At 38.8% G+C, this 25,815-nt stretch overlaps 1 protein-coding gene and 1 pseudogene across 2 annotated transcripts in view; one reads left to right on the top strand and one right to left on the bottom strand.

The window, feature by feature from the left end:
- Window positions 1-2,183: 2,183 nt before the first annotated feature.
- Window positions 2,184-25,815, bottom strand: part of SNRNP40 (small nuclear ribonucleoprotein U5 subunit 40) — a 30,282-nt gene continuing 6,650 nt past the window's right edge. The window contains exons 5-10 of the mRNA XM_081056887.1: window positions 17,599-17,721; window positions 9,841-9,961; window positions 8,009-8,091; window positions 6,922-6,983; window positions 3,429-3,532; window positions 2,184-2,730 (exon numbers count right to left, since the gene is read on the bottom strand). Of these exons, the coding sequence (XP_080913013.1) occupies window positions 2,681-2,730; window positions 3,429-3,532; window positions 6,922-6,983; window positions 8,009-8,091; window positions 9,841-9,961; window positions 17,599-17,721 (543 nt within the window). The 3' untranslated portion in view covers window positions 2,184-2,680. The remainder of the gene's footprint in view (window positions 2,731-3,428; window positions 3,533-6,921; window positions 6,984-8,008; window positions 8,092-9,840; window positions 9,962-17,598; window positions 17,722-25,815) is intronic.
- Window positions 16,631-16,985, top strand: LOC308500766 (large ribosomal subunit protein eL34-like; annotated as a pseudogene). Its single transcript has one exon. The product of its transcript is annotated as a large ribosomal subunit protein eL34-like (transcript).

Raw genomic sequence — 25,815 nt, 5'->3', positions numbered from 1 at the left:
TCAAGCCTGTCCTACCTCAAATGGCCTGACAGCCTTTCCTGCGGTTCAACTGCCTGCAGCCCCAAATTGCTCAGAGCTGTCTCTCACCTCAGTTTCCCATCCATACACCTTGAAATATTAACAAGCAACAGACTCCAGGTCTATCTGTGAGAAACAAATAACTCTGTAGTTTTACTGTGAAGGAGCAGCTCTGACAAGAGCCCTGACCTGTCCAAATCCACCTCCCTGACCATTCAGTCCACAAAACTCAACCACCCAGAGAAGAAAAATACCTGGCTCTTTTAAGTTCCAATGGTATTAAGTGCTAGAGACTGTGAAAGTCATAAAGGGAAATTAACTGAAAACCAGAGATGCCATTACTCATTTGGGAGCAATCTATCTATCTCTCCCAAAGTGAAAATACAATTTATACCCTCTGGCGATGTTTTATACTCAAATCTTTACTCCCAAGCTAGGGCCCCTATTTCCTTCAAGATCTAAGTGGTGCTGCTATTTCCTGCTAATGGCTTCTACCCAGCCTTTGAAGAAGGCACTTGGGAGGAGTGAAGAGGCTAAGGTTAGAGGAAAGCCCGTGCAATCTCCCCGGCCTTGGCCCTTTCCAATTACTGCCAACTCCTCAAGGGATTGGCAGGCTTTTAAAAGTGCGACATCAAGGTTCAGGCCTTGTTTTACCCAAGCCAAGAAAAATGGGTGAATGGAGGGTACTGGACTAATTGTGAGGTATGTGGACCTCAAAAGGGATTAGGGAGTTACCTGTACTACTTCTCGAGGTAAGAAGAGCAGCTTGCGAAACGTCCTTGGCCAAATCGCTCCTGGTTAAAGGCGTAACCATATATATAATGATTGCTCAGGCCTGAAATCTGAGCCACCATTCCCTTTGAAGATGCCACTATGCTTCGTATATTAAAGGCGCTAAGCAGTCCTGCAGTAAAGAAACCTGTTTCACTATTTCACCCAGGCTTTCCCAAATTTATCTGAGCGTGGAGTCTTTATGCCCAAATGTACTGAACATTCCTGGGAAACAGAGTTCTGTGGAATACTCTAGGAAACCTCAACCTATAGGATCAACGACAGAAGCACAAGCTCTCCACGATATGGCTCCTACTTAATTCTGCAACCTGACTGACTGCTGCTCCCTCCCTCTAACCAGGCTGAAGTTCAGTGCTCATGTTCTGTGCCCACCGGGCAAAGTCCTACTCCTTCTCTAAGTCCCTCTACGCATGATCCCATAACTGGTGAAACTTCCTTAACTCTCCCAGGCACAGGAAATTGCTGTTTCCAGTGCACTTTATTCAACCTTCATTCACTGTATTAAAAGTAGTCGGTTGGACAGTTTTATTCGTCTGTCTGGTTCCTTCATTAATGAGTTCAACATTTTGGACGTGTGTTTACTTAAAACCATCCCCTCTCTCTTATAACTTAAGATACATAGATGATTCAGGTTTGTGAGCTAAAAGTATAAAACCAAACATGTTCAGAACAGGTTGGAGGTGTGAAGACCTCTGTGTTGAGATATGAGATTCAGAAAAGACACGCCACTCCCCAGTGACAGGTGGGATCCATTAGTGCTAGTCTGTGTGCTGGGCACAGTCACCCAGCAATCCATGGAGACAGCAGTAACCTGTCTTGGGGGAAAAAGGCAACTAATAGCATTTCTTAATAACCTTGTCAATTTGGGAAAGAGACACAGGTAAGCAAAGTCATTAACAAGTCTCAATGTCATGGCCCAGTTACACCGAAACTTTCTCGTATTCCTTTTGAGTGGAATTTGATATACCCTTCCAGCCAATTTTGTTTCTGCCGGCTGAGACTGCCCCAAATCTGCCCAGGAAGGCTGAGTATAGGGATTACTGCTCAGAAGTGTTTTGGGCAGGAGGCAGAGTAGACATAGCCCCTGTTCATGAAAGACCATGTACAAGTAAACAAGAACCAGGTTCCTGCAGACCTTGTTTAAATCCTCTTCACTGCTATGTTTCTAGTAGGAGAGCAGTTTTTATTACTGGTAATTATTCTCTGTCATTTTTATGGGAGTGAGTAAACCTAAAGACACAGAAAAGGGGGGATAAAAGCCCAAAACATCCCAGCAAACAGTTTCTCAGAAGTTTAACTGGATCGTATCCCATCTACACCATGCCCTGCTCAGATTTGCAGTGACCAAGCATCAAAGAAAAGACAGCAATCAATCCGATCTACATGGCTCTTGTAAAAAGGCATCTATTTGGCTTTTAATACAAAATGACTCAGAGGAACACAGAAAGAAAATATACAAGCCAGTTATTAATTAAAAAAACAACAACAACCAATAAAAACCCCAACAAATTTCAGTCATATTCCGTGTCTTCGGCTTGGATTAGAAAACGGGAAACTACAAACCAACCAATGTCTGTCCCTTTGAAGAAACCTTATTTAAAAAAAGAAAAAGAAAGAAAACAGGAGGAAAACCAAACAGTCCCTGAAATCTGGCAGGTGGGTTTTAGAGGCCACTGTATGTAAGCTTGCCTTGATCATCCTGGTGAAATGGGATACATGTGGTTGCTGGAACATGGCCACCTCCTCCTAGTTTCTTGCCAGTAATGATGTTCATCTGAAGGGAGAATGCTGGCCTGAGCACCATTTGATGCCACCGATGCAGTCTGAGGTCTCAAGGTCAAGCAGCCTTGGCGTCTTCCATTCCTTCTCTTCACTGAATCTCCCCCATATACAGTCTCTTGTCACTGGAGGCTGAGAGAACTGAGGTGAAAAGAACAGAGAAGACAACTGAAAATAATGAAGGCTCAAGGAGAACTGGTGCTCAAGGGCTCTTATGTCAAGAGCCAATTTTGGCATAAAAGAGCAATTGGATTCAGCTTAAATCCCCCTCCTTCGTAACACCATTCACAGGAACCTGTAGCCTAGCTTTTCAATTCCGTCCTCTCAAAACCACAGGGTGGGCTGTGCTATGGGAAATACAGCATCAGGCTCTAAATCCTGATGTCTCATCAGTCAAACCCTAAGAAAAAGTCTAAGTCATTCTACAAGAGCAGAATCAATGTCTGTGCCAGTCATTTTGTAAATGTGCTTAGCCCTGGAGAAAGTTACATTTTTCTCCTTAAATCCAAGGCCCATTATTTAGTTTAGCTGGCCAATAAAATGTGAGTTAAGTTACAATTTAAATCTGAGTATTAAGAAATATTTTTTTTATCTAAATACTTCAGTGAAACAGACTTGAAGCATGTAAACTCAAAAGAACTAGACTAACTAAGCTCCCTCTGAGATTAAGAAAATGAAACTCTGCTCTTACCCTCAGCACTTAGAACAATGGAGAGATTGTCAATTCACAGAAAACTGTCATTCACAGAAAACAAGACATCCAGCTCTGCCTCTGTTCTCAGGGCCCCTTTCAGGAGACTCCCCCAGTTTCTCTTTCCCCATAGTCAGGACAAACTTACTGATGGGCTCATCGGGGTGGAAAGCCACTTCATTGATGGAGCCAGCGTGGCCAGGCAGCTTATACAAAATCCTCCTGCTTGTGGTATCCCAGACATACACAAACCTGTAAAGTATCATGAAGAGCAAAGCTAAGGTTTCCCAGAGCTGAGGGTAGACTAGAAGCATGGCTTTTTAACGGAAACGGAGCAACAATTTATTCACGCCATATATATTGAACTATATTCTGTCTTTTACAAACTAGGAATACAGATTTTGAATAAGGCTTGGACCCTGACCTTGAGCAACTGAGTGTAGAAATAGGAATAGCCAAAAATATAAGCATTAATGGCATTTTCAAACACAAACTTCTGAAATAGAAAAGAATATGGAGGAGAAAGGCAGTTTTTCCTACAGACCCCACACAGAAATCTCCCTCCAAGAGCACCCAATGTAGTTGGGCTATAGTTAAGCGTTAACCTCGTATGTTTCCAGGAATATGTTGGCAGGTTGGGAGCCTAGGGTGTAGAGCCACCTGAACTTCTTAGCATTGTATTCAAATCAGAGTCCAGAGAACAAACAGGAAATTTGTGCTATAGTCCAAACACACAGTTGACCCAAACCTTGCACTAAATTCATGGCCAGAAAGAATACTGAATTCTAGCAAGGGAAGGGGCCAACAGAAATCAGCTAAACTCATTTTACAGATAAGAAAACTAAGGTACAGTGACTTTTCCAAGGTGACAGTTCATCAGTGGCAGAACTAAAACTAGAACTCTTTAATATATTCCAGTGTATTCTTTCTCTTACTATCCTCAAACACCCTGCCCTCCTTCCCCTACCCTCCAAAATAAATTCCTTTGACCCTCAACCTTGCTTGGGTCATTTTAAGCTGAAGGTAAAATAAAGAGATATTATCTTCCTATGACCATGCAAAAATAATCTGTTGGTAAATTTAAAGGGCTAGTGGTTTTACACAGGTTATACAAATTATTTACGTATTTGTTTTGTTCAGTCAACACCTAAAAGTCCTCAGTACTTGATTATAAAATGCCTAGTTCTGATGCGATATTAAACACTTTTGGTCTAAAATGCAAATAAATAAGAGCTTCTTAATTATACCGTTTAGCGCTCAAAAGCTAGGCTCCATAGGAACTAAATAAAAGTTCCAAGGAAGATGGAAGAGAAGCAGGAAGCCTATATGTCTACAGGCTCCTTGGCTCTGATGTGTATGCTCTCCCTACTGTCTTCTTTGCTGCCAGGCACAGATAACTGTCATTAATTCAGCTAAGGACGATGCGGCATAGTGAAAAAGTGTATGAGCTCTGGAGTCAGAACGACCTGGGTTCAGGTCTCAGTGCAACTATTTAATAGCTAAGTAACCTGAGACAATGATTTATTTAACTTCTCTGAGCTTCTTTTTCCTTAGTTGTAAGATGGAGACAATTAGATCTCACAGCTTAGTTGAGAGGAATAAAATAGTGTATGCAAAGTACCTGGTGCACACAATTAAGGATAGCTACTGTTAGGACAAATACATTCATGATCAAAACAGAATCACATAAAATCACTAGGTTGAATAAATCACTCATAAGAGAAAGACTGGCCAGTATTCCCGTGGTCTTTGATAGGACTGTTGAAAGGTTTCAAGCCTGAACATGAGGAGGTAGGTGATTTGCAAGTAAAGGGGAAATTTGCCAAATCCAGGACAAACTGAAAAGCGGTTTTCTGAGAAGGATACATTTCCTAGGCACAACAAGGCCAGCAGAACCCCAGATCTCTAAAGGTCTACTTCAAGGCCTCACTCTTCATGGCTGCCAACTGGATGCTAAATTTAGAGGGGTTCCATGTCCTCTTTTTACTCTGGCATGGCAACATTCAGAGGGAAACAGGCTCCTTATGTAACAGAGCTGCCTGCTGAGTTGGGGCTAAATGGTGAGGAGGCCTGTGAAATTTGGCCAACCCCCAGCAGGTAGACAAGCAGACTTTCCCAGAGCAGAGCCATGCTTCTACATGTAAGGTTTAAAGGAACAGTGGGGAAGGAAAGAGAAAAGAGAGGACATTGAAAGTCAGAAGGAGCCAATGTCAGAAAACAACTGCTCAGAAGAAAAGCTTAGGTAAATATTTAAAAGCTTAATCACATAGGAAAAATACAGTATTTCTGCTGAAAATCAGAATGTAAAAATACTTAGAATGGTTCTTACTCAGAATGCAAGACACCGTAGGCTGTGGAACTGTTTCTTAAGATCTTCTTTAGTTACCTGACAACTGAAAACCCCTTAGATTCCCTCATCAAGGCAGCTCACTAAACCACCAGGACTGAAACCATAAATGTGGCACTGTTTCACCTGGACCCTTTTCCCCCCAGAAAATAGCCGAATACTTGTTCATTTTTCTTGGCATTAAACTTGCCAGGGGAAAAAAAAGAGCAAACTCTTCAGGTATGTTCACAAGTAGAAAGGTGTGGGACATACCAAAACGAGGTTTCTCTAAGGCTGTGCTAGGGCCCCAAATAGAAGAAAACCCTGGAATATGCTGAAAGCCCATAAAGGATTCATGATTATAGAATGGTGACTGTTTCAGTAAAGGAGCAGGAAAATCTCTAAAGGGCGAGAAAGACGGGAGCTAAACCCAGTGCACCATCAGAGGGCTTCCTCATTCTTTACCGTCCCACATCGGTGGCCCAACAGCCCGGGCACCTGGACGTCCCTATTCCACCTCTGACTCCCTCCCAAGTACAGATCATCATCTGCATGGTAAAATCTGACTGCCATCCTTGAGCTAGGAATTCATTCATGGAACATTCACTAAGTGCTAAGAATAGGTCAAGCACTGCCCTGGGTTCAGAGGTGACTAAGACTCACTCCTTGACCTCGAGGAGGATTTACCGGGGGTGCCCCACTGTTTGCCTGACTCTAAGATGTAATAAATACTAATAAAGGTTAGATGTACAAAGTGTGACTACAGCACAGAACAAAGACAAACTAGTTATGCCCAAGAGGTAAGGGAGAGAGAGGGCCAGGGAAAGGTCATAGACATAACCTAGAGGTGATTACTAGTGGGATTAGGAGTTGGGATAATGGTGAAAAGGAGATATGAGAGAGAAGCTTGGAGGCACAAGGCATGTAAGAACAGGGAAAGTTCCGTGTGAGTGAAACATCATGGTGATGGCGAGGGAGGAGAGTACACAATATGATCTGAATGACTTGAAGCATGGCAGAAGAGTCTGATGGAAAAACCTGGAGTCAGATTATGGCCTGAATTTTATTATGATGGCAAAGGGAACTCAACAGAATCAGAAATTGTTTACCTTCCAGGTCGACAACATATCCAAAGAGGGTAGAAATGATGTGTTTGTCTGACATGATCTTTAAACCCTTCATATGCACATGGCTTCATCTCTGGGTACAGCTGTAAGTGTACGTCTAGTCTAGCTGGGTATCCGCACTTAATGTATTAAACATAAGATACCTGCATAGCTCCATCATTCTTGACCTCACACCCAGTAATCCTTACCTGTCAGCTGAGCCAGCTGCTATCTTGCTTCCATCAGGTGACCAAGAGCATCTCAGGAGATTCTAAAATGATAAATATGTAGGAATCCAATGGCTACAGTAATGTACCAAACCCCTTTACTAGGCTTTAGAATCACTGAAAAACTCAATTTCTTAAATAGTTTTCATTCTCTCCAGAAAGATGATCAGCAATTATCTTACATTCGGTGGCCCAAGACAGCATATTTTATAATTTTTTACCACATAAAAACCAACTGTAGAAAACAATTAATTTATAATCAATTAGTGTGGATCTGGCAACAAAATTTTGTTCTGCCGACAAACGGAGGCTCCCTTTGCTCCATTATCTTGATCCTCATTAAACACTTTTTATTTATCTTGAAGAAAAATTTAAAAAAAACCACAAAAAAACAAAACCAAATCCAACAAAAAATAAGATTTGATTTATAAAGTGAAAATAAATCTCAATGGGCTCTCAAAAGAAAAACATTACTTTGTATCACCAAATTATCTGTAGGAAAATCTGCTTTCAAGAGCTGATCCTGGGATTTGAGAGTTTAGAAAACATTTCTGTCTCTCAGAACTTGGGCTGTGGTGCTTACTGAGGGGAGAGATGTATTCCCTGGGCTCTAATAGCTGGTCACTGGGATGGTGAGGGAGGCCATCTGGGGAATAGCCATGGGCGGCTGGGTCCCATTCGGAACACTGACCGAAGAGGATCAAAGTTACCAAAGAATTAAAGGGATAGGATTGTCCTGTTGAGATCAGAAGTTCTAAATTTGAGGGTTTGCCCCTCCACTATCTATGTGATTGCTTTCTACCCTATCCTTCTATCAATTTCTGGCAAAACCAGTTTTGATGGAGAACAGTGTTACTGGAAGGCAGCCCCTTATTAGAGCTACTGCTCTCTACCCTTAGCACCATCTTTTTTTTATTTTAAATTGAGATATAACTGACATAGAACATTGTATTAGTTTTAGGTGTAAAACATAATGATTTGATATATGCAGATACTACACCTTAATAGCACAATCTTAAATGTTTCTTTGAATCAAATGGACAGAACTCTTTTGCTGTGCAGAACTCACCTTTTCAAAGTTGTGCACATTTCCTTGAAATACCTTTACACACCTCTCTTTGGGAGCAAATGGCCGGACATCCCAGACCCGCACTACAAAGTCAAACAAAACAAGCAGTTATCAGCCAGAGGCCTCCTGAGAACCCAGCTGCAATCAGTATCATGTCAGTGACAGATGCTGTTTCATGGTACGCCTGGTAAGGCGCTTTCCTTTTTCTAACAGGAATGAAATGCATTCTAGTTGCATTAACTGGGCCAAAGGGCACAGAGGAAAACAGAGGGGGCAGGAAGGAAAACTAACATTTGGCAAATGATTCTTCTACCAACCCAAAAAGTCACATCTAGTAAAGCTTTGAGATGACAATCTAACTACCACTGACTACTGTGACATTCAATCTACAAAAACCAAACTCAGAACTAACCTTTTCTAATTTTGCTCATGGGGCACCTGACAGCCTAAACTCGAACAAGGTCAAATATATCAAAAGAGCTCTCTACCAAGGATCAGAAAAAGTGAACTTTGATTCTAATTCTAGCTCTGCTATACATATGGGTATACATACTTATACGTATTAGGTAAATGGTGAGGTTCTTTGTGTTTTTGTCTCCTCTGTAAAATGAGAATACCACGTGTATTTTTTTAGTAAGAGTATTTTAAGGATCAAATAAGATGATAAATGTGAAAAGGCTCTAAAATATTGGAGGCAATAAACAAAAATAAAGAGTTTGCAATTTTATTATATAGCCATAATAAGAATTTCTCCTATTTTAATAACCATTTAGGGACTCTCATCTTTTCTTACTGTGATCATTGCTAGAATCAGTCAATGGAAAATCCATCAAAATCAGGATATGTATATAAACACCCGTGGTAAGCAGTGGCTACAGCTGTTGTTAATGAAAGCTATACCTATAGAGGAAAATGAGCGATGTCATTTTGAGTGTGAAAACAGGAACAATCCTTGAAGCCAGAGAGGCATAAAAAGGTAAAGCTACACATAAAAGTTTACTATTGAGCTGAGAATATCGTCAGAAGGTAAAAATGTTCATTCATTCAATAAATATTTATTGAGCACCCATTTGAGTGCTAGGCACTGTTTTCATTATAAAATGTCAGTGAAAACATTTTAGCTGACAAGCCTATGAACATATATACCACAGCCGCATTACCAAACGCGCTCAGTATTAAGCGTATAATGCAACAAGTCATCCTTCTTTTCTGTTATACCCATCCTCCTACCGAACAACTCAAAAACAAGCAAAGACAAGACAAGAGTGTGTTTGTGTAAATTCAGAATATTGAGATGTTTTAATGAGGACCTTTTGTCACACCGATGCTTTGGAGTAGGGAGGGAAGACTGGCAGAAAGAGCACAACTGAGATAGCAATAGATCTATTGATCATCAGTTTGGTGCTCTCTGAAAATGCCTGAGAATTGCCTTGGATGGATCTCCATACTCCCACCTTTTTTCAATAAGCGAATCACAAAGAGTTTCTTGTACCCTGTTTGAATCCATAGCATATCAGAGCTAAAATAGGCATTAAAAGTAAAGTTCAGTTCTCTTACTTTCCCAGTGTAGAAGCTGAAACAGAGAGAGGTGTTATATGCAAAGTCCTCAGGGATTAGATGGCAGATTTGGGACTAGAATCCTGGCTTCTTGACCATCTAAAAGCTTTTTCTATTACATGTTCTCCTAATTGCCTTGTTGAAAATCTGTGAGCCATTTTTATTCTGCCCTTAGTCCCTCATTTATCCCAGCACACATTTCTAGCACTCAGTGCCTACTTTCTTTAGGGGCCATAGTGACTGGGCACTTGGAGTGCTTTCCTTCCCAAAGTTACCTGTATTGTCCATTGCATTGGACAAGAGGTAAGAGCCTTCAGAACTTAAACTCAGGCCCGTCACTGAATCTGCATGGCCTCTCATGGTGTAGGTCAGCTTGTTTTGACGCAGGTCCCAGACCTGCAAAACAAGAAGGTGCTCTCAAATCAAACTGCAAACAGCAAAGAAACAGAGTTACTAAAGAGTCAACTGCCTGGAGAGATTGGTAACCCCTTCTTAATCTAGCTCTGGGCCAAGAATGATTTCACCACAAAATATAGGATTTCTATCAAAGAGGAAAAACTCTCCTTTCTAAAAAAGGAAAGTTACCATATTTGACCAAATAGATACAAACCAATGAATGTCAAATATCAAGATAAAGTTTAACAAAAAGAATAACAGAATTTCCAGCTTATTTTCAAGTCATAACAAGATATATTAGGAATTAAAAAACTGGGGTGGCGGGTTAGCTCAGTTGGTCAGAGTGTGGTGCTAATAACACCAAGGTTGCCGGTTTGATCTCTGTATGGGCCACTGTAAGGTGTGCCCTCCTTAAAAATAAAAAATAAATAAATAAAAACCTAGCATTTAAAATGCTTAAACTATGATTCTTAGCAATTAAAAATAAACTATTATAACTATATAAAAACAAACATGTCATTTGAAAAAGGCATATGGTTGCATGTAAAATGTATATAAGGAGGCAACATGCAAAGATATAGAGGCTTAAAAAATTTCATTTAATGTCGCAATATGTTCACACACACATACACACCCCTATACACACACACTATGGAAAATCATATTTATTAAAAGAAAAATAAATTGCAGGTTCACTGTTGCCTGGGTAGGAAAGGTAAGAAAAACAGTTCAGCTGAGAAAAATCTAATGTCAAACAGAAAAACTATTTTGGTTTATTAAGTTCATAAACATACTGCAGCATTGAGTTCGCATGCTAGAGATAGGACAGCGGAGTGGAAAGAGTGAGCATTTAGGGTCAGACTGAACTAGTCTTTGCTACTTATGAGTTATGTGTATTGGTCCACCAATCCTCTCTGAGCCTGTTTCTGGTCTGTAAGATGGGAATAACAACATTTCCTTCTTATGGCTGTTGTGAGGATGACAAACAGAATGCTTAGCATATATATATTATACGCCTGGCACACAAAAGGCCCTCAATAATTGGTAGCTATTATTAAGCAACTCCTAAAAATAACTCAAGACCAAATGTAAAAAATGTTTCTATAAGGAGCTATTAAGTAAATAAGGAAAATACAAAACAGTATTTATATTTACACAGACTGCAACTATGTGAAAAATATATTAAAGCCAATAGAAATGGTCTAGATGTCACATAGAAAAAGAACAGCGATTCTGTTAACATCATTGGCACTACACAAAATTTCCTCTAAATTTGATTTCACATTGCCATGTAGTTTTTCTATTTCTTTTTTCTTTTCCTCTCCCTTTAAGCAAGCCACTTTTCTCATCTAGATAGGAGTTTGGTGTTTTATGTCAAGGTAATACACAAGGCAGACAACTCCACTTTCTCCATCAATAGCTCATTCACGTGTGGAACCCAACACATTTATATACAATCATTTTTGTGTCAGGATGTTTGCTGCCTCAATAACCAGGAAAGCTTAAAATGGCTGACATTTTTTGTTCAAACTGTTGATCCTTCTCTTCAGAGAAGACATTGTTGAAATCTTTAGCTTTGTAACGGCTAAGAGAGAATGCAATCTGTCATCCCTCACAGCACTTCGGTGCCATTTCTAGACTTCCCTCCTTGAAGCTTGCACACGTTGTTTGTGCAGGGCCAAAATGTATTTGGGATTTGCTGTAGAAAGAGGAAGGCACTAATTTCAGCAAAATATTTCACAAATGTCCTAATCAACTGTTCAGTGAACATCTGGGTATCACATTAGCGGTAGGCACTGCTAGAAATTAAAAAAAGAATATATAATCCCTGCTCCCAGGAGCTTTCAGTCTAGTAGGCAAAACAGACATGTAAATAAAAGATGAGAGGACTGTACAACGTGCAACAGCAAAGAGAGCAGAGGGATTAACTCTCTTGTGGTCCAGGTATGACAGTGAGAACGGGAAGGTTTCATAGAAAATAAAGCATTTGAGCAGGGTATGAAAGAAGAATGAGTTATTTTTGTACTTAGACAAAGTAGAAGAGTATTCCCGGCAAAAATAATGTGTAAAAGCAGAGAGGCATGAAGAAATTGCTGGATTGCAGGCAATTAGACAGAGAAGTAGCAGACAATGCTTGAGAGGTAGGCAGGCAGAAGCCAGCTCAAAACCATAGAAGGTTCTGAATGCCTGGCTTGGACCTGGTCTTCCTTACTGTGGAGCCACAGAAGGTTTCAGAGTAGCGGAATGATTTGGTCAGATTTGCATTACAGAAGGATCCTTCAGGCCCAGATGATTGAAAGGATGAGCGCAAAGGCTGGGGAATCAATTCTATTCTATTCCCTTACGCACTATATCAAAAACAAAACAAAAAACATCAACTAAATTCCCATTCTGACTAGAGCTCAGGATTATAACAAATGCCAAAGAATTGCCAGCTTGACCTTCAAGCCATCAAGCAAAGGCACATTTTCTTCTTTTCTTCATTTTCCTCTGATGCCCCAATCCTATAATGCTGGCAGGAACAGCATTGCTCACAAACACACACAGAATCTGTTCGCCTCAGATTTTAAAAGGGGCTCACATTCCCTAACTGTTCCTCCTTTCTTAGAATAGGTGGTGCTGAGAGACTGAGAAGAAAACATAACCAGGCTCTCTGAGGAGCACCTCCTAATGTACTGAGGGAGTACAGTGATTTGTCAAACAAGTAGGCCCATATGTGCTTACAAGTACTTCTTAATAGACTAGAGGTATTATGATAGAGTGGAAAGTTTATTAGCCCTCTGGAGATATTATAGATTTCTGGTACTGGCTCTATCAATTACTACGTGAGTAATCGACTATGTAATCTTGGCCAAATCACTTAACCTGTTAGGGCTTCAATTTTGTGATCTGTAAAATAAGGGATGATTACATGTCTAAGGTCCCTTTCAGGTTTGACACTCTGATCAGTTTCTGATTGAAAAGGAGCCTCTGTTTGTATTTTTAAAGAAATTTATGAGGGCCTGAAGATAATTAAGAATCTTTCTTGGTCCAGGAGCAGTTATTCTTCCCTAAGCATGTAAAAATAGGTGGTGGTAGGCAGGGAAAAGACTGAAATTCTTTTGGTCTTACATCTTTCCAGCATACCCCTTAGTTACATAGGAGCAAACTGAAGTCAAATAACTACAGCAACCTTATTTCAAATACTGTCAATACTAACTGCTATTGTCAGAAAACAATCTGGGAACCTGTAATCAAAATATGAAAGAAACATCCTTATACTTGTTAATACATTAATTTTCATCTAGAATTCTACTCTAAGGAAATAATTAAATATGGAAAGTTTCATGCACAAATATGTCTACAGCAGCATAATTTGTGATAGTGATAGATAACAAATAGCCTAAACATCCAATGACATCACTGTCACTTACTACATTATCAAATATTCTAATAAGAAAAGTAAAACGATGATGATGGCAGCTAACACGTATCGAACACTTACTATGTAACTACCATGTTGCTGGGAATATTATATTCTTTACCTCATTTAATCCATATAACAATTGTGTAAGGTAGGCTGATCATTCGCATTTAGAGATGAGAAATGAAAACTCAGAGAGATTAAATAACTTTCTTCCCTTTTTTTTTTTTTAAAGAGGACGCAGCTCAAAGTGGCCCATGTGGGAATCGAACCGGCAACCTTAGTGTTAGTAGCAATGTGCTCTAACCAACTGAGCTAAACGGCCATCCTTTCTTAAGACCAATCTTTCTTAAGATAGCCAGCAAATAAGTGGCAGAATCAGAAAAAACGACCCTAAGTTTTGGGATTGTTATGTACATCATGGTAACTAAAGTTAACAATATTGTATTGAATATTGAAAGTTGCTAAGAGAGTACATCCTAGAAGTTCTTATCACAAGAAAGAAGAAAATAAAGTAAGAGTGATGTGACAGAAAGCAAGCAGGAGGGTCTAGTTTAGTCTAAGAAATCCTCTCTGAAGAGAAGATATGAGCTAAGATTTGAAGACAAGAGTGAGCCAACCATGGCAATATTGCAGGGGCAGGGGATTGTTTCCAGATCAAAAACTAGCTGTATGTTATTAAGTGAAAAGAGCATGATACAGGATTTTTATCTAAAGTGTGACTATTAAGATGTTTCCATACAAAACACTGGTACAGAAAAAGAGAAGAAGTGTACTGAAATATGAAGAGTGACTGAATTTGGATGATGAGACTAAATGATCTGTTTATCTTTTTGTGTTTTCTAAATTTTCTTAATTGAATAAAAATTAGCATTCTTACCACTAAAAACAGATAAATTGTAATAAATAATTTTATCTTAACTTTTTATATTTTTGTTCCCAATAAAGTTGACTTATTAAACATACAGTTGAATGCAATTTTCACATCTCTAAAAAACTTTAAAAGGTAAATAAGCAGACATATAGGGAAGTCTATACTGATTTTTAGTTTGGAAAGTAAGACATACTATATACAGTGCACAAACTGCTCCCAATGTTGACAAGAGAAGGCAGTGATACTGACCAGGTACACAATAAGGGTGTCCCAGTTTTTGTAACATCATGTGTACTTCTAATAAAAATATTCCCTGAAAATGAAGCATTGACAGAAAAACTTGAATGTTTGTGGACAGAATAAAGACTTTCTAGAATGATAAAGACTACAAACTTGTAACATTAACTGCTGTATTCAAGGGACTATATTTATACTTCCCCATATTTGAGGTTAGTTTGGATTTCAGTACAAAACTGGTACAAATAACCTACCCTAAGAGAAGGTATAAATCCAGTGTATCTGAGAAGACATAGAAAACCTTCAAATTCTAAAAAGGCATTGGGTATGCCTTCAGGACTATAGCACAATTAAATATATGTTTATAGAACAGTCTAGGAAAAAGAGCCACACTTTTTATGATAAAAAGACCTTATTAGCACAAGAGTATTCTTCTTAGGTTAGTCTATCCTCACAGTGGTATAGACAAATCAAATTCTCATAGTTTAAATAAAAGAAGTCAGTCTCCAAAGGTTGTATATAGTATGATTCCACTTATATAATATTCTAGAAAAGGAACTTTAGTACAAAGAATCAATAAATGGTTGGTAAGGGTTAGGGATGTGGAAATGGTTTGGCACAGGGGAGCACTGTGAAATGTTGGGGGGCGAGGGGGTGACAGAAATTGTTCTGTACCCTGTTTGTGGTAGTTACCGTGTTTCCCCAAAAATAAGACCTAGCCGAACCATCAGCTCTAATGCGTCTTTTGGAGCAAAAATTAATATAAGACCCGGTATTTATTATATTATGTTATATTATATTGTATTATATTATATATTATATTACATCCGGTCTTATAGTAAAATAAGACCAGGTCTTATATTAATTTTTGCTCCAAAAGATGCATTAGAGCTGATGGTTCGGCTAGGTCTTATTTTTGGGGAAAATACACGAATCTACACAAGCATTAAAATTCATAGAAATATGTAGTAAAAAAGTTAATTTCCTTGTATGTAAATTTAAATAATAGTAATAACTTTGGAAGTACAAAAATGATCATAGCTTAATGACACTAACTACTTTCATGGGCATTAGAAGTTCTGTAGTGATTTTAATGCTAGTGGGCTCCCAAACCTTACTCTGAGAAATACTGCATGAGCAATTAAGATGATCTAATTAAGGTCCCAGGTTCTGATTCCACATTTTTCACATAGTTATATGGTGGGAAAGGTATGGAAAGTTGAATTTTGGAAATGCTGAATTTTGAAATACTTATTGAAACATGGAAGAGGGGGATGTTGAGTAGCTGGTTATATGCAGGGGTCTGAAGCTGGAGATCTGGGCTGGGAACACGTGTCATCAGCATGGGGATGATAAAGTCACGGAAGTAGATGAGAACTGTCCAGGGGAAAGAACCCTGGAGAAGAATGGTATTTAAAGAATGCACAGAAGCGCTTGCAGAGGTATCTGAGAAAGATATACCAGAGGGGTCGGAGAGTATGTTGTTATAGCCAGTTAAAAAAAAAAAAAGGAATAAAAGGATTTACTGGATTTAATAACAAGAAAGACCTCACTGATGACCTTGAAGAGAACAGTGTCAATGAAACAATGGAGGCAGAATGCAAATTGCTACAGAGTGATCAGGAGATATGGAATTGAGGAATGAAAGGCACGGTAAGCAACTGAAGACAGTGAATATAAAAAAATCTTCAGGGAAAGATTTCTCATAGGCATTAAAAGCATGACTCTGAAACCAAATTCTCTGAGTTTCCATCGTTAGTAGCTGTAAACCTTGAGTTAAGTTGGGCTTCTCTTAGCTCAGTTTCTTCATCTATAAAATGGCATTAATCGTACTTATTTCATAGGGTTGTTGTGAATTACTAAGTAAGTGAATTAATCACGTAAAGCTGTAAGAACAATGCCCAACACAAAGTAAGCACTAGTCAGTGTTAGACAATGATAACATTATTATTATTAGCAACATATCTTTGAAGAAGTTTGGCTGTGAAGGGGAAGACTGACAGAACAATAACAAGAGGATGGAGAGCTGAAGGAAGATCCCCCACAACAACCCTGAGGTAGATGTTGTTATCGTTACCCCTGCTGCACACACAACAAAAGAGGCTTAAAAAAGTTAAAGGACTTGCTTTTCTGGGGACGGTGTCTACAGGCATTCAGAATGGTCCAGCGTGACATTCCGTCGGAGGCTGTCCTGTAATACAGCCTCTAATGGAACTAGGCTGTGCCGAACCCCTGGTAATAGAGTTGTTTGCCTTTATACCAAGAAGGTTGGGAAAGCACCAAAATCTGCATGTGGTGTGTGCCCAGGCCAACTTCGCAGAGTTCGTGCTGTGAGACCTAAAGTTCTAACGAGCTTGTCTAAAACGAAAAAACACGTCAGCAGGGCCTATGCTGGAGCCATGTGTGCTAAATGTGTCCGTGATAGGATCAAGAGGGCTTTCCTTATCGAAGAGCAGAAAATCGTTGTGAAAGTGTTGAAGGCACAAGCACAGAGTCAGAAAGCTAAATAAAAAAATGAAGTTTTTGAGTTAAAAAAAAATTTAAAAGGCTACTTAAAAAAAAGTTAAAAGGACTTGCTTGAAATCATACAAGCAAAAACTAGAAAATGGTGGAACTGGGTTTGGGACGCAAGGCAGTTACTCGAAAGCTTGAGCTCCCCCTGGTCTACTGCCTTTTTTCTCCAACATCATTCTCTCCTCTCATTCTTAGCAGTAGACTCTCCACAACATGCTTTCCATAATCGTGAAAAGAAAAGACACACTGTGAGATTAGGGTAGAGAATCACAAATAATTCACTGCTATCTCAGGTTAACACAGCTTAAAAAAAAAAAAGTTTTGAATGTCTGTAGGTAGAGAACGGACTCTTCCTTTTCAGAGTCCCCACACAGGGACTTCACATTAACTGCCTGGTCCTTGACAGCATTTCTACAAGCTAGCTGTAATGCAACCCTTGACTTAGGAAGTCAATGAGGGTAGGACACAAAGGAACCAAGATCTAAGTTATTATATTATCTTCTTTCAGTTGGTATTAGTGCAAGCTACCACAATCTCAGAAGTTTGGGAAGATTCACCTCAGTGAGTAGAGACAGAGAAAGGGAAATGTACCATAAACACCAAACATACCTTGATATCGTTGTCTATTCCACCAGAAATAATCTGATCACTTGTGTCATTGAAGGTCACAGCTAACACCTGGTAGGTGTTCTGAAATGTCTGGATGGCAGCTTTCTTCCGGATGTCCCAAAGCTGAAGCAGAAGAACAGGAGAGTCTGTATCACAGCACTGCGAGAGGTAACTGCGTAGAACACCCCCAAGGCCAAGAACTTTGTGGGGGTGAAGATATCTAATAGGAGCCACCTTAGAAACTTCTCTGGGTATCCTAGTACCTGGTGACAAGTGCCCACAATTTTGTCAACGTATCCGAAGGTTGGTAACAAATCACTTTGGTTATATTTTCCGATTCCTTTGTTAAAATTAAATAAACACAGTCAATCAGCATACCCTTAGAGTGGAAATACTCTACTTATTTAGTTTATATGTTCTTAGCACGGCAAGGATATTACACCAGTGTTTTCAAACTGTAGATTCTACCTTATTAGTTGGCTACAATTTACACTAATGTGTGTGTGTGTGGGGGGAGAGGGGAGAGTGAGACACACACACACATTACATCAGCAAAAACTGCAGAGTAGGGAATGCCAAAAGATTGTACTTCTACAAAAGCAGAGAATTACCTAGCAAAAAAACGGGCAGAATCAACTTTATCATAACTCTAGAAACTAATGAAAAGTTTATAGCAACCAGGAAAACATTTAATAAGGAAAAAAACCACTTGTGTCTTAGGAAGAGTTTTGTAGTGTTTAACTTACCCTGGCTCCATCCCCTAATTCAGCAATACCTTTGAAGACAACAGCCCACTTTCCCAGCATAGGTTCCTAGTACCAGAAGGAGCAGACTGGACCTTACTCCTGGTTTTTAAAGAATTGCGGTTGTTTTTACCTGTCTGGTGGCTCCCTGAAGGATAAGCTCAAAGGTTGTGCCTTTATTTTGCCTAACTTGAAGCTCTCCCAGGGTAGAAGCATTTGTCTAAAACACTTACAGGCAATGCATTAGTCTCTGTTGGCTGGGGCAAGGGGTAACAGTTGGGATAAACAAAAGACAAACCAAACAGCTTTGGAGGACAGGTGGGGAATGAGACAATTTGGAGAACAAGTGCTGTGAAAAGCTCTGATATTTCTGGGACTCTAAAGGTCACTCACATGCCCAAGGCTGGGCACATGCTCAGAAAAGACCTGAGAAGGCCCTACACTCTTCCCTCTTACAGACAGACCTTCAGTCTCCGCACAAGCAGGAAATGAGAGAGTAAAAGCTAATGCAGAGCAGTCAACTGCCTGGCCCAGAAGTGAAGGCAATGGCCAACACACACACAGCCAATACGCAAAGACTGAGAGAGCCCCCCAACTATGATTAAGGAAATCTTTGCTAAACCATTAGCAAACCACTCAGCAAATGAAACAGACTCAAGTGGCTACACGTGACTATAAAATTATGTCAGAAAACAAACAATAGCTATAACAAGCAACAACAACAAACCTTGGCAAGAATCTAATTTCCAGAGTTGCCACATTTTAATATTTAAACGTCCGGTTTTCAACAAAAAATTTTGAGGCATGAACAGAAGCAAAGAGTACAGCTCATTAAAACAAAAGAAAAGAAAAAAATTAATAGTCTTCAACAAATGGTGCTGGACCAACTGGATAACCACAAGCAAAACAATGAAGCTAGACCCTTACCTCACACCATAAGCAAAATTTAACTTGACATGGATCAAAGACCTAAATTTAAAAGCTAAAACTAAAATTCTTAGTAGAAAACATAGGGGTAAATCTTCATGACTGCAGATTTGGCAATGAATTATTAGATGACACCAAAAGTATAAAAGAAAAACTAGATAAATTAGACTTCATAAAAATAAAAAACTATTGTACATCAAAGGTTATCAAAAAAATGAGACGAAAACCAACAATGGGAGAAAATATTTGCAAACCATATCTCTGATAATGTCTAGTATCCAGAATAAAGAACTCTTGTAACTGGGGTGGTTGGTTAGCTCAGTTGGTTAGAGTGTGGTGCTGATAACGTCAAGGTTGCTGGTTCAATACCTGTATGGGCCGCTGTGAGCTGTGCCCTCCTTAAACAAACAAACAAACAACAAAAAACTCTTATTACTCAACAACAGAACTACAAAGAGTCCAATTAGTAAGTGGGCAAAGGACTTGAATAAACTACTATTCTCTTCAGTAGAACAATGGCCAATAAACACATGAAAAGATGCTTGACATGATAAATCATTTGGGAAATGCAAATCAAAATAATTAGATACTACTTCACACTCACTAGGATGGTACTCATCATCGTCACCACCACACAGAAAATAACACGTATTGGCGAGGATGTGAAGAAATTGGAACGTGCTGGTGGGAATGTAAAATGATGTGGCTGCTTTGGAAAAGTTTGGACGTTTCTCAAAAAGTTAAACATAGAATTACTATATGAGCCAGAAATTCCATTTCTAGATATATATCCAAGAGAAATGAAAACCTGTTCAAACCAAAACTTGTATATGAATGCAGCAACATTATTCATAATCTTTTTTTAAAAAGTGGAAACAACCCAATATCCACCAACTGGTGAATGGACAAATAAAAAGTGGTATATTATTTAGTCATAAAAAGAAATGCAGTATTGGGGCGATTGGATGGCTCAGTTTGTTAGAGTGCAAGCTCTGAACAACAGGGTTGCCAGTTTGATTCCCACATGGGCCAGTGAGCTGCGCCCTCCACAACTAGACTAAAGACAATGAGCTGCCACTGAACTTCCACAGGGGCAGCCGGATGGCGCAGTCAGAGAGTGAGCTCTCAACAACAAGGTTGCCAGTTCAATTCCCGCATGGGATGATGGGCTGAGCCCCCTGCAACTAAGATCGAAAATGGCGACTGAAGTTGGAGCTGAGCTGTGCCCTCCACAACTAGATTGAAGGACAACGACTTGGAGCTGATGGGCCCTGGAGAAACAGACTGCTCCCCAATATTCCCGAATAAAAACTAAAAAAAAAAGGAATGAAGTATTGATACATGCTACAACATGGATGAACCTTGAAAACATGCTAAGTGAAAGAAACTGGAGGACACAAAAGGCACATATTACATGATTCTAATTATATGAAATGTCCAGAATAGGCCAATTCAGAGACAGAAAGCAGATAAGTGGTTGTCAGAGACTGGAAGGTAAGGAAAGTAGTGACTGCTTGCTTACCTGGTGTAGGGTTTCTTTTTGGGGCTGATGAAAACATTTTATGTTATGTGAATTTTGCCTCAATTTTTAAAAAATGATAGAAGATATCAGAGAACGTCACAGAGAAAGCGTTAGTTCATTCAGCAGACATTATTGAGAAGATGAACCAAAAAGAAATATATTGGGTTAGAATATAAAATGTATTTCTTAAAGCGGATTGTGATAAAAAATGTTTAAAAGTTATTGTGCTTAAGACTATCTAGTTTAACCCCAGCTTTTATAGATGAGGAAACTAAAGCTCGAAGAATAAACTGCCTTGAAGAATACCTAGTGAGTCAACAACAAAAGGACTAGAATTTGGTAGTGTCTGATTCTATTAATGCTATATTAATTTAGAAGTATCAAAATGTAGGGTCATTTCTTATAATTACTAAAGTAACGTATGCTGGTTTTAAAAAATTAAACATTTATTCTTAATGGCTGCTTGACTTATCAGTAATAGGTGGGGAAGATGATGAGTAGTTACAACAACTCTAGCACCCCATACTCTAAACAATTTGGTTCTATTTTTAAAAAAAGTAAATTTATAACATGGACTCCAGTTTTAAAGTGTGGATAATAGAGAGGGCCTGCAGATGTTTCAGTAAATGACTGTGAGGCTTGAGAAGATGAACTACGAAGAAATATTTTAGGAGTATGGGTCATTTCATTCAGATGAGAAAGTCTTCAGGGTTCCAAGTTTTAAAGGGAGATCAAAAAAGAAAGGAATCAGCCAGGGAATCTTAGTAAAGGCCATGGGTTTAAATTTAACCCTGTGATAAACAAATAGAGTCTGAATCATCTCTGAGATGCCTCTTCCAATTTTCATGATCTGGGATGAAAAGCAGTTTCACTTCATTCATGAAAACATGAACTAAAAACGCTTAGGTTGTTACTCTGATAAATGGCCCCAAAAAGAGTGCTTCACTCCCCTTCCAGAGACCCAACAGCCAACCCCTGCCCGTCAACACCTTTGGCTACAGAATCAAGTCCAAACCTCTTAATTTGGAATTCAAGGCCTTGATAACCTGGTTCCCACATATCTTACCAGACTTAAAACAATCTTTGTCTTAACAGATATTCTCTACTCAGGTCACATCAATCTTTGCTTTTATACTAAAAACTATGGTAAAGTTTGATTCAAATATTTTAGAATTTTAGTTCAGGCAATCATCATTTTTTGAAAAATTATTTTATTTTGAAATATTCATAAACTTACCAAAAAATGTGGAAAAAATAACATTTTTGCCTAAATCATTTGAGTTGCTGACCTCACTCTTAAATATTACCTTGAACAATAAAGTTAAAGTAATTACTTGAAATTGTGTTTAATTAAGGGTGAAGAGAAGTAAGAAACTGAAAAGATAAAAAAGACAGACATATATCACAATGGAGGATCGTAGAAAAGACTAAGGAGAGACAGAAACACAAGGACACAGATAAAGAAAAGACAAAATGAAAGAAAGTGAGAGAAAAGGCACAAGAAGGAAAGGCAGAAATAAAACAAGAGTAAGTTCCTAAGTGTATGTTATAGCGGGCTCTCAAAAAATTCATTACGATACTCTCATCTCTAACTGCCTTTTGAAATGCCAATTATCAAATCAGCTACTGTTAAGACTCTCCAACTAGGGGCGGCCGGTTAGCTCAGTTGGTTAGAGAGAGGTACTCTTAACAACAAGGTTGCTGGTTCGATTCCCACATGGGCCACTGTGAGCTGCGCCCTGCACAACTAGACTGAAACAACTACTTGACTTGGAGCTGGTGGGTCCTGGAAAAACACACTTAAAATACATAAAAGTTAAAATAGTAATAGTAATAGTTTTAAAAAAAAGACTCTCCAACTATACTACACCTAGGTTAAGAGCTCTGGCTTTTGGAACTATTCCTAAGACACAGACTCTCCTCCTAGCCAAGCATCAAGGGGTCCCAAGTGATTGAGTTTATTATAAAATTTAGTAGAAAAATATTTCAAAGCAAATAATTCAATGTCAGTGTCACCACCTTTAATTATGAAAAAGAAAAGCAAATTCATTTAAAAAAGCAACAATCACAAGTTTAGTGTGGTTGTTCAGATGTACTCCTTTGCAGTCCCTCCCTGTTTAATCATTAAAATACCACCCAGAGTCCAAAATTAGTGCCAAAGAAATAAAATGGGTAGTACTACAAAGAAGTGTGTCCTCCTGTGCCCTTGAAATAAGCTACTATTTCTAGGCCTCATTTTCCTTATTTGTAAAATGAAGATGCTGGACGAGATCAATGGCTCCCACAATGTCAGATCTGCTACATCAAATCATTTGAAGAACACATCTAAAACTCTGATTCTTTTTTTTTTTTTAATTTATTGGGGTGACAATTGTAAAACTCTGATTCTTAAAAACAAAATACCATTTACATTAGCATCCAAAAAAGGAGAAATATTTAGGTATACATTTAACAAAGTATGTACAAGAGCTATATGGGAAAATCTTCAAAACTCTGATGAATGAAATCAACTGAATAAATGGAGAGATACTCCAAATTCCTGGATGGAAAGACTCAATATTGTCAAGATGTTAGTTCTTCCCAATTTGATCTACATATAGATTCAACGCAATCCAAACTAAAATCCCAGCAAGTTATTTTGTGGAAATCAACCAATTGATTTTAAAGTTTATATGTAGAGAGAAAAGATCCCAAATTGTCAAGATGATATTGAAGGAGAACAACAAAGTTGGGAGGGCTGACATTATCTGAATTCTAGACTTACTATAAAGCTACAGTAATCAAGACAGTGTGGTATTGGTGAAAGAATAGCCAAATACATCAATAGAATAGAATAGAGAGCCCAGCAATAGATACCATATAGCCAAGTGATCTTTGACAAAGGAGCAAAGGCAACACAATGGAGCAAAGATCGTTCCTTCAACAAATGGTGCTGGAACAACTGGACATCCACATGCAAAAAAATTAATCTTGGCACAAACATTAAGCCTTTCACAAAAATTGACTCAAAGTGGACCATAGACCTAAATGTAAAATATGAAACGTCTAGAAGGTAACATACAAGAAAAGCTAGATAACCGTGGGTATGGCGATGACTTTTTAGATATACCGTGTTTCCCGAAAATAAGACCTAGCCGGACCATCAGTTCTAATGCGTCTTTTGGAGCAAAAATTAACATAAGACCCAGTCTTATATAAGACCCAGTATTATATTATATTATATTATATTATATTAATTATATTATATTACATTACATTATGTTATATTATATTACACCCGGTCTTACATTAAAATAAGATTGGGTCTTATATTAATTTTTGTTCCAAAAGACGCATTAGAGCTGATGGTCTGGCTAGGTCTTATTTTCGGGGAAAAGGTAACACCAAATGCACAATCAACAAAAGAAAAAAATTGAGAACCTGGACTTCATTAATGTGGAGAGCAGGATGTAAGCTGACAAGGTCCTTGCTGCCTACAAGGTCATTCCAAGGGAGACCTCGTCTCAGCATCCTCCCCCAGAAAGAACAAGATAGCACAATCACAGCCGCAGACATACAAGCTTGCAAATACACATAACAGAAGTTCTACTAATACTTGCTTAAATAGACAATTGTTCTAGATAGTATATAAACCGTGTGAAAAATAAAAGCTGCGCCACTGCTCTGCCATCCATGGACAGTGGACCTCTTGATCCCAACTTTCCTGTCTCTGTTTTTCTTAATCTCCCACCCTTCCCCCTCAGGCCTAGCCCTCCTGTTTGCGCTGGACGGGGCAATTAAAACTAAAAACTTCTGCTCTGTGAAAGACAACATCAGAGAAGGAGAAGATAAGCCACAGACTGGGAGAAAATATTTGCAAAAGACACATCTGATAAAGGACTACTTCCCAAAATATACGACGAAGTCTTAAAACTCAACAGTAAGAAAACAAACAACCCAATTAAAAACTGAGCTAAAGACCTTAACAGACACCTCACCAAAGATATACAGATGACAAATAAGCACATGAAAAGATGCTCCTCATCCTATGGCATCAGGGAAATGCAAATTAAACGAACAATGAGATACCACTACACACCTATTAGAAAGGCCAATATGTGAAACACTGAAAACACCAAAAGCTGACGTATGAGGATGTGGAACAAGGACTCTCACTCATTGCTAGTGGAAATGAAAAATGGTACAGCAACCAAGTAATTCTAAAGTTTATATGCAGAGAGAAAAGACCCCAAATTGCCAACACAATATTAAAAGAGAACAATAAAGCTGGAGGACTGACAGTACCTGACTCCTAGACTTACTATAAAGCTCCAGTAATCAAGACTATGGTATTGGTGAAAGAATAGACAAATACATCCATGGAAGACAGTTTGGCAGTATCTTACAAACTAAACATATTCTTAGCATACATTCCATTCCTACCATGAGCGCCTTAATATTTACCCACAAGAACTGAAAACTTAGGTCCACACAAACACTTGCACATGAATGTAAGCAGCTTTATTCATAACTGCCAACTGTTGGAAGCCACCAAGATGTCCTTTAGTAGGTGAACAGATAAACCGTGGTCCATCCAGCCAATGGAATATTATTCAGCACTAAAAAGAAATGAGCTATCAAGCCATGAAAACACACAGAGGAATCTTAAGTGCATATTACTAACTGAAAGAAGCCTATCTGAAACAGTTACATACTATATGAATTCTAATTATATGTCATTCTGGAAAAGGCAAAATTACGGAGATAGTGATAAGATCAGTGGTTGCCAGGGGTTGGGAGGTCTGAATAGGCAGAGCACAGAGGATTTTTCAGGGCGATGAAAATACTATGTGAAACCATAGTGATGAATATATGTCACTATACAAACCCATGTCACTAGTCCAAACCCACTGAATGGACAATACCAGAAGTGAACCCCAATGAAAACCATGGACTTTGGGTGATTATGTGTCAATATAGGTTCATCAATTGTAACAAACGTACCACTCTGGTGGGATGTTGATAATGAGAAAGGCTGTGCACATG

Source organism: Rhinolophus hipposideros (genome assembly GCF_964194185.1).
Source record: "Rhinolophus hipposideros genome assembly, chromosome: 8".
Taxonomy (NCBI): Eukaryota; Metazoa; Chordata; class Mammalia; order Chiroptera; family Rhinolophidae; genus Rhinolophus; species Rhinolophus hipposideros.
This window is presented reverse-complemented; position numbering and strand designations above follow the sequence as displayed.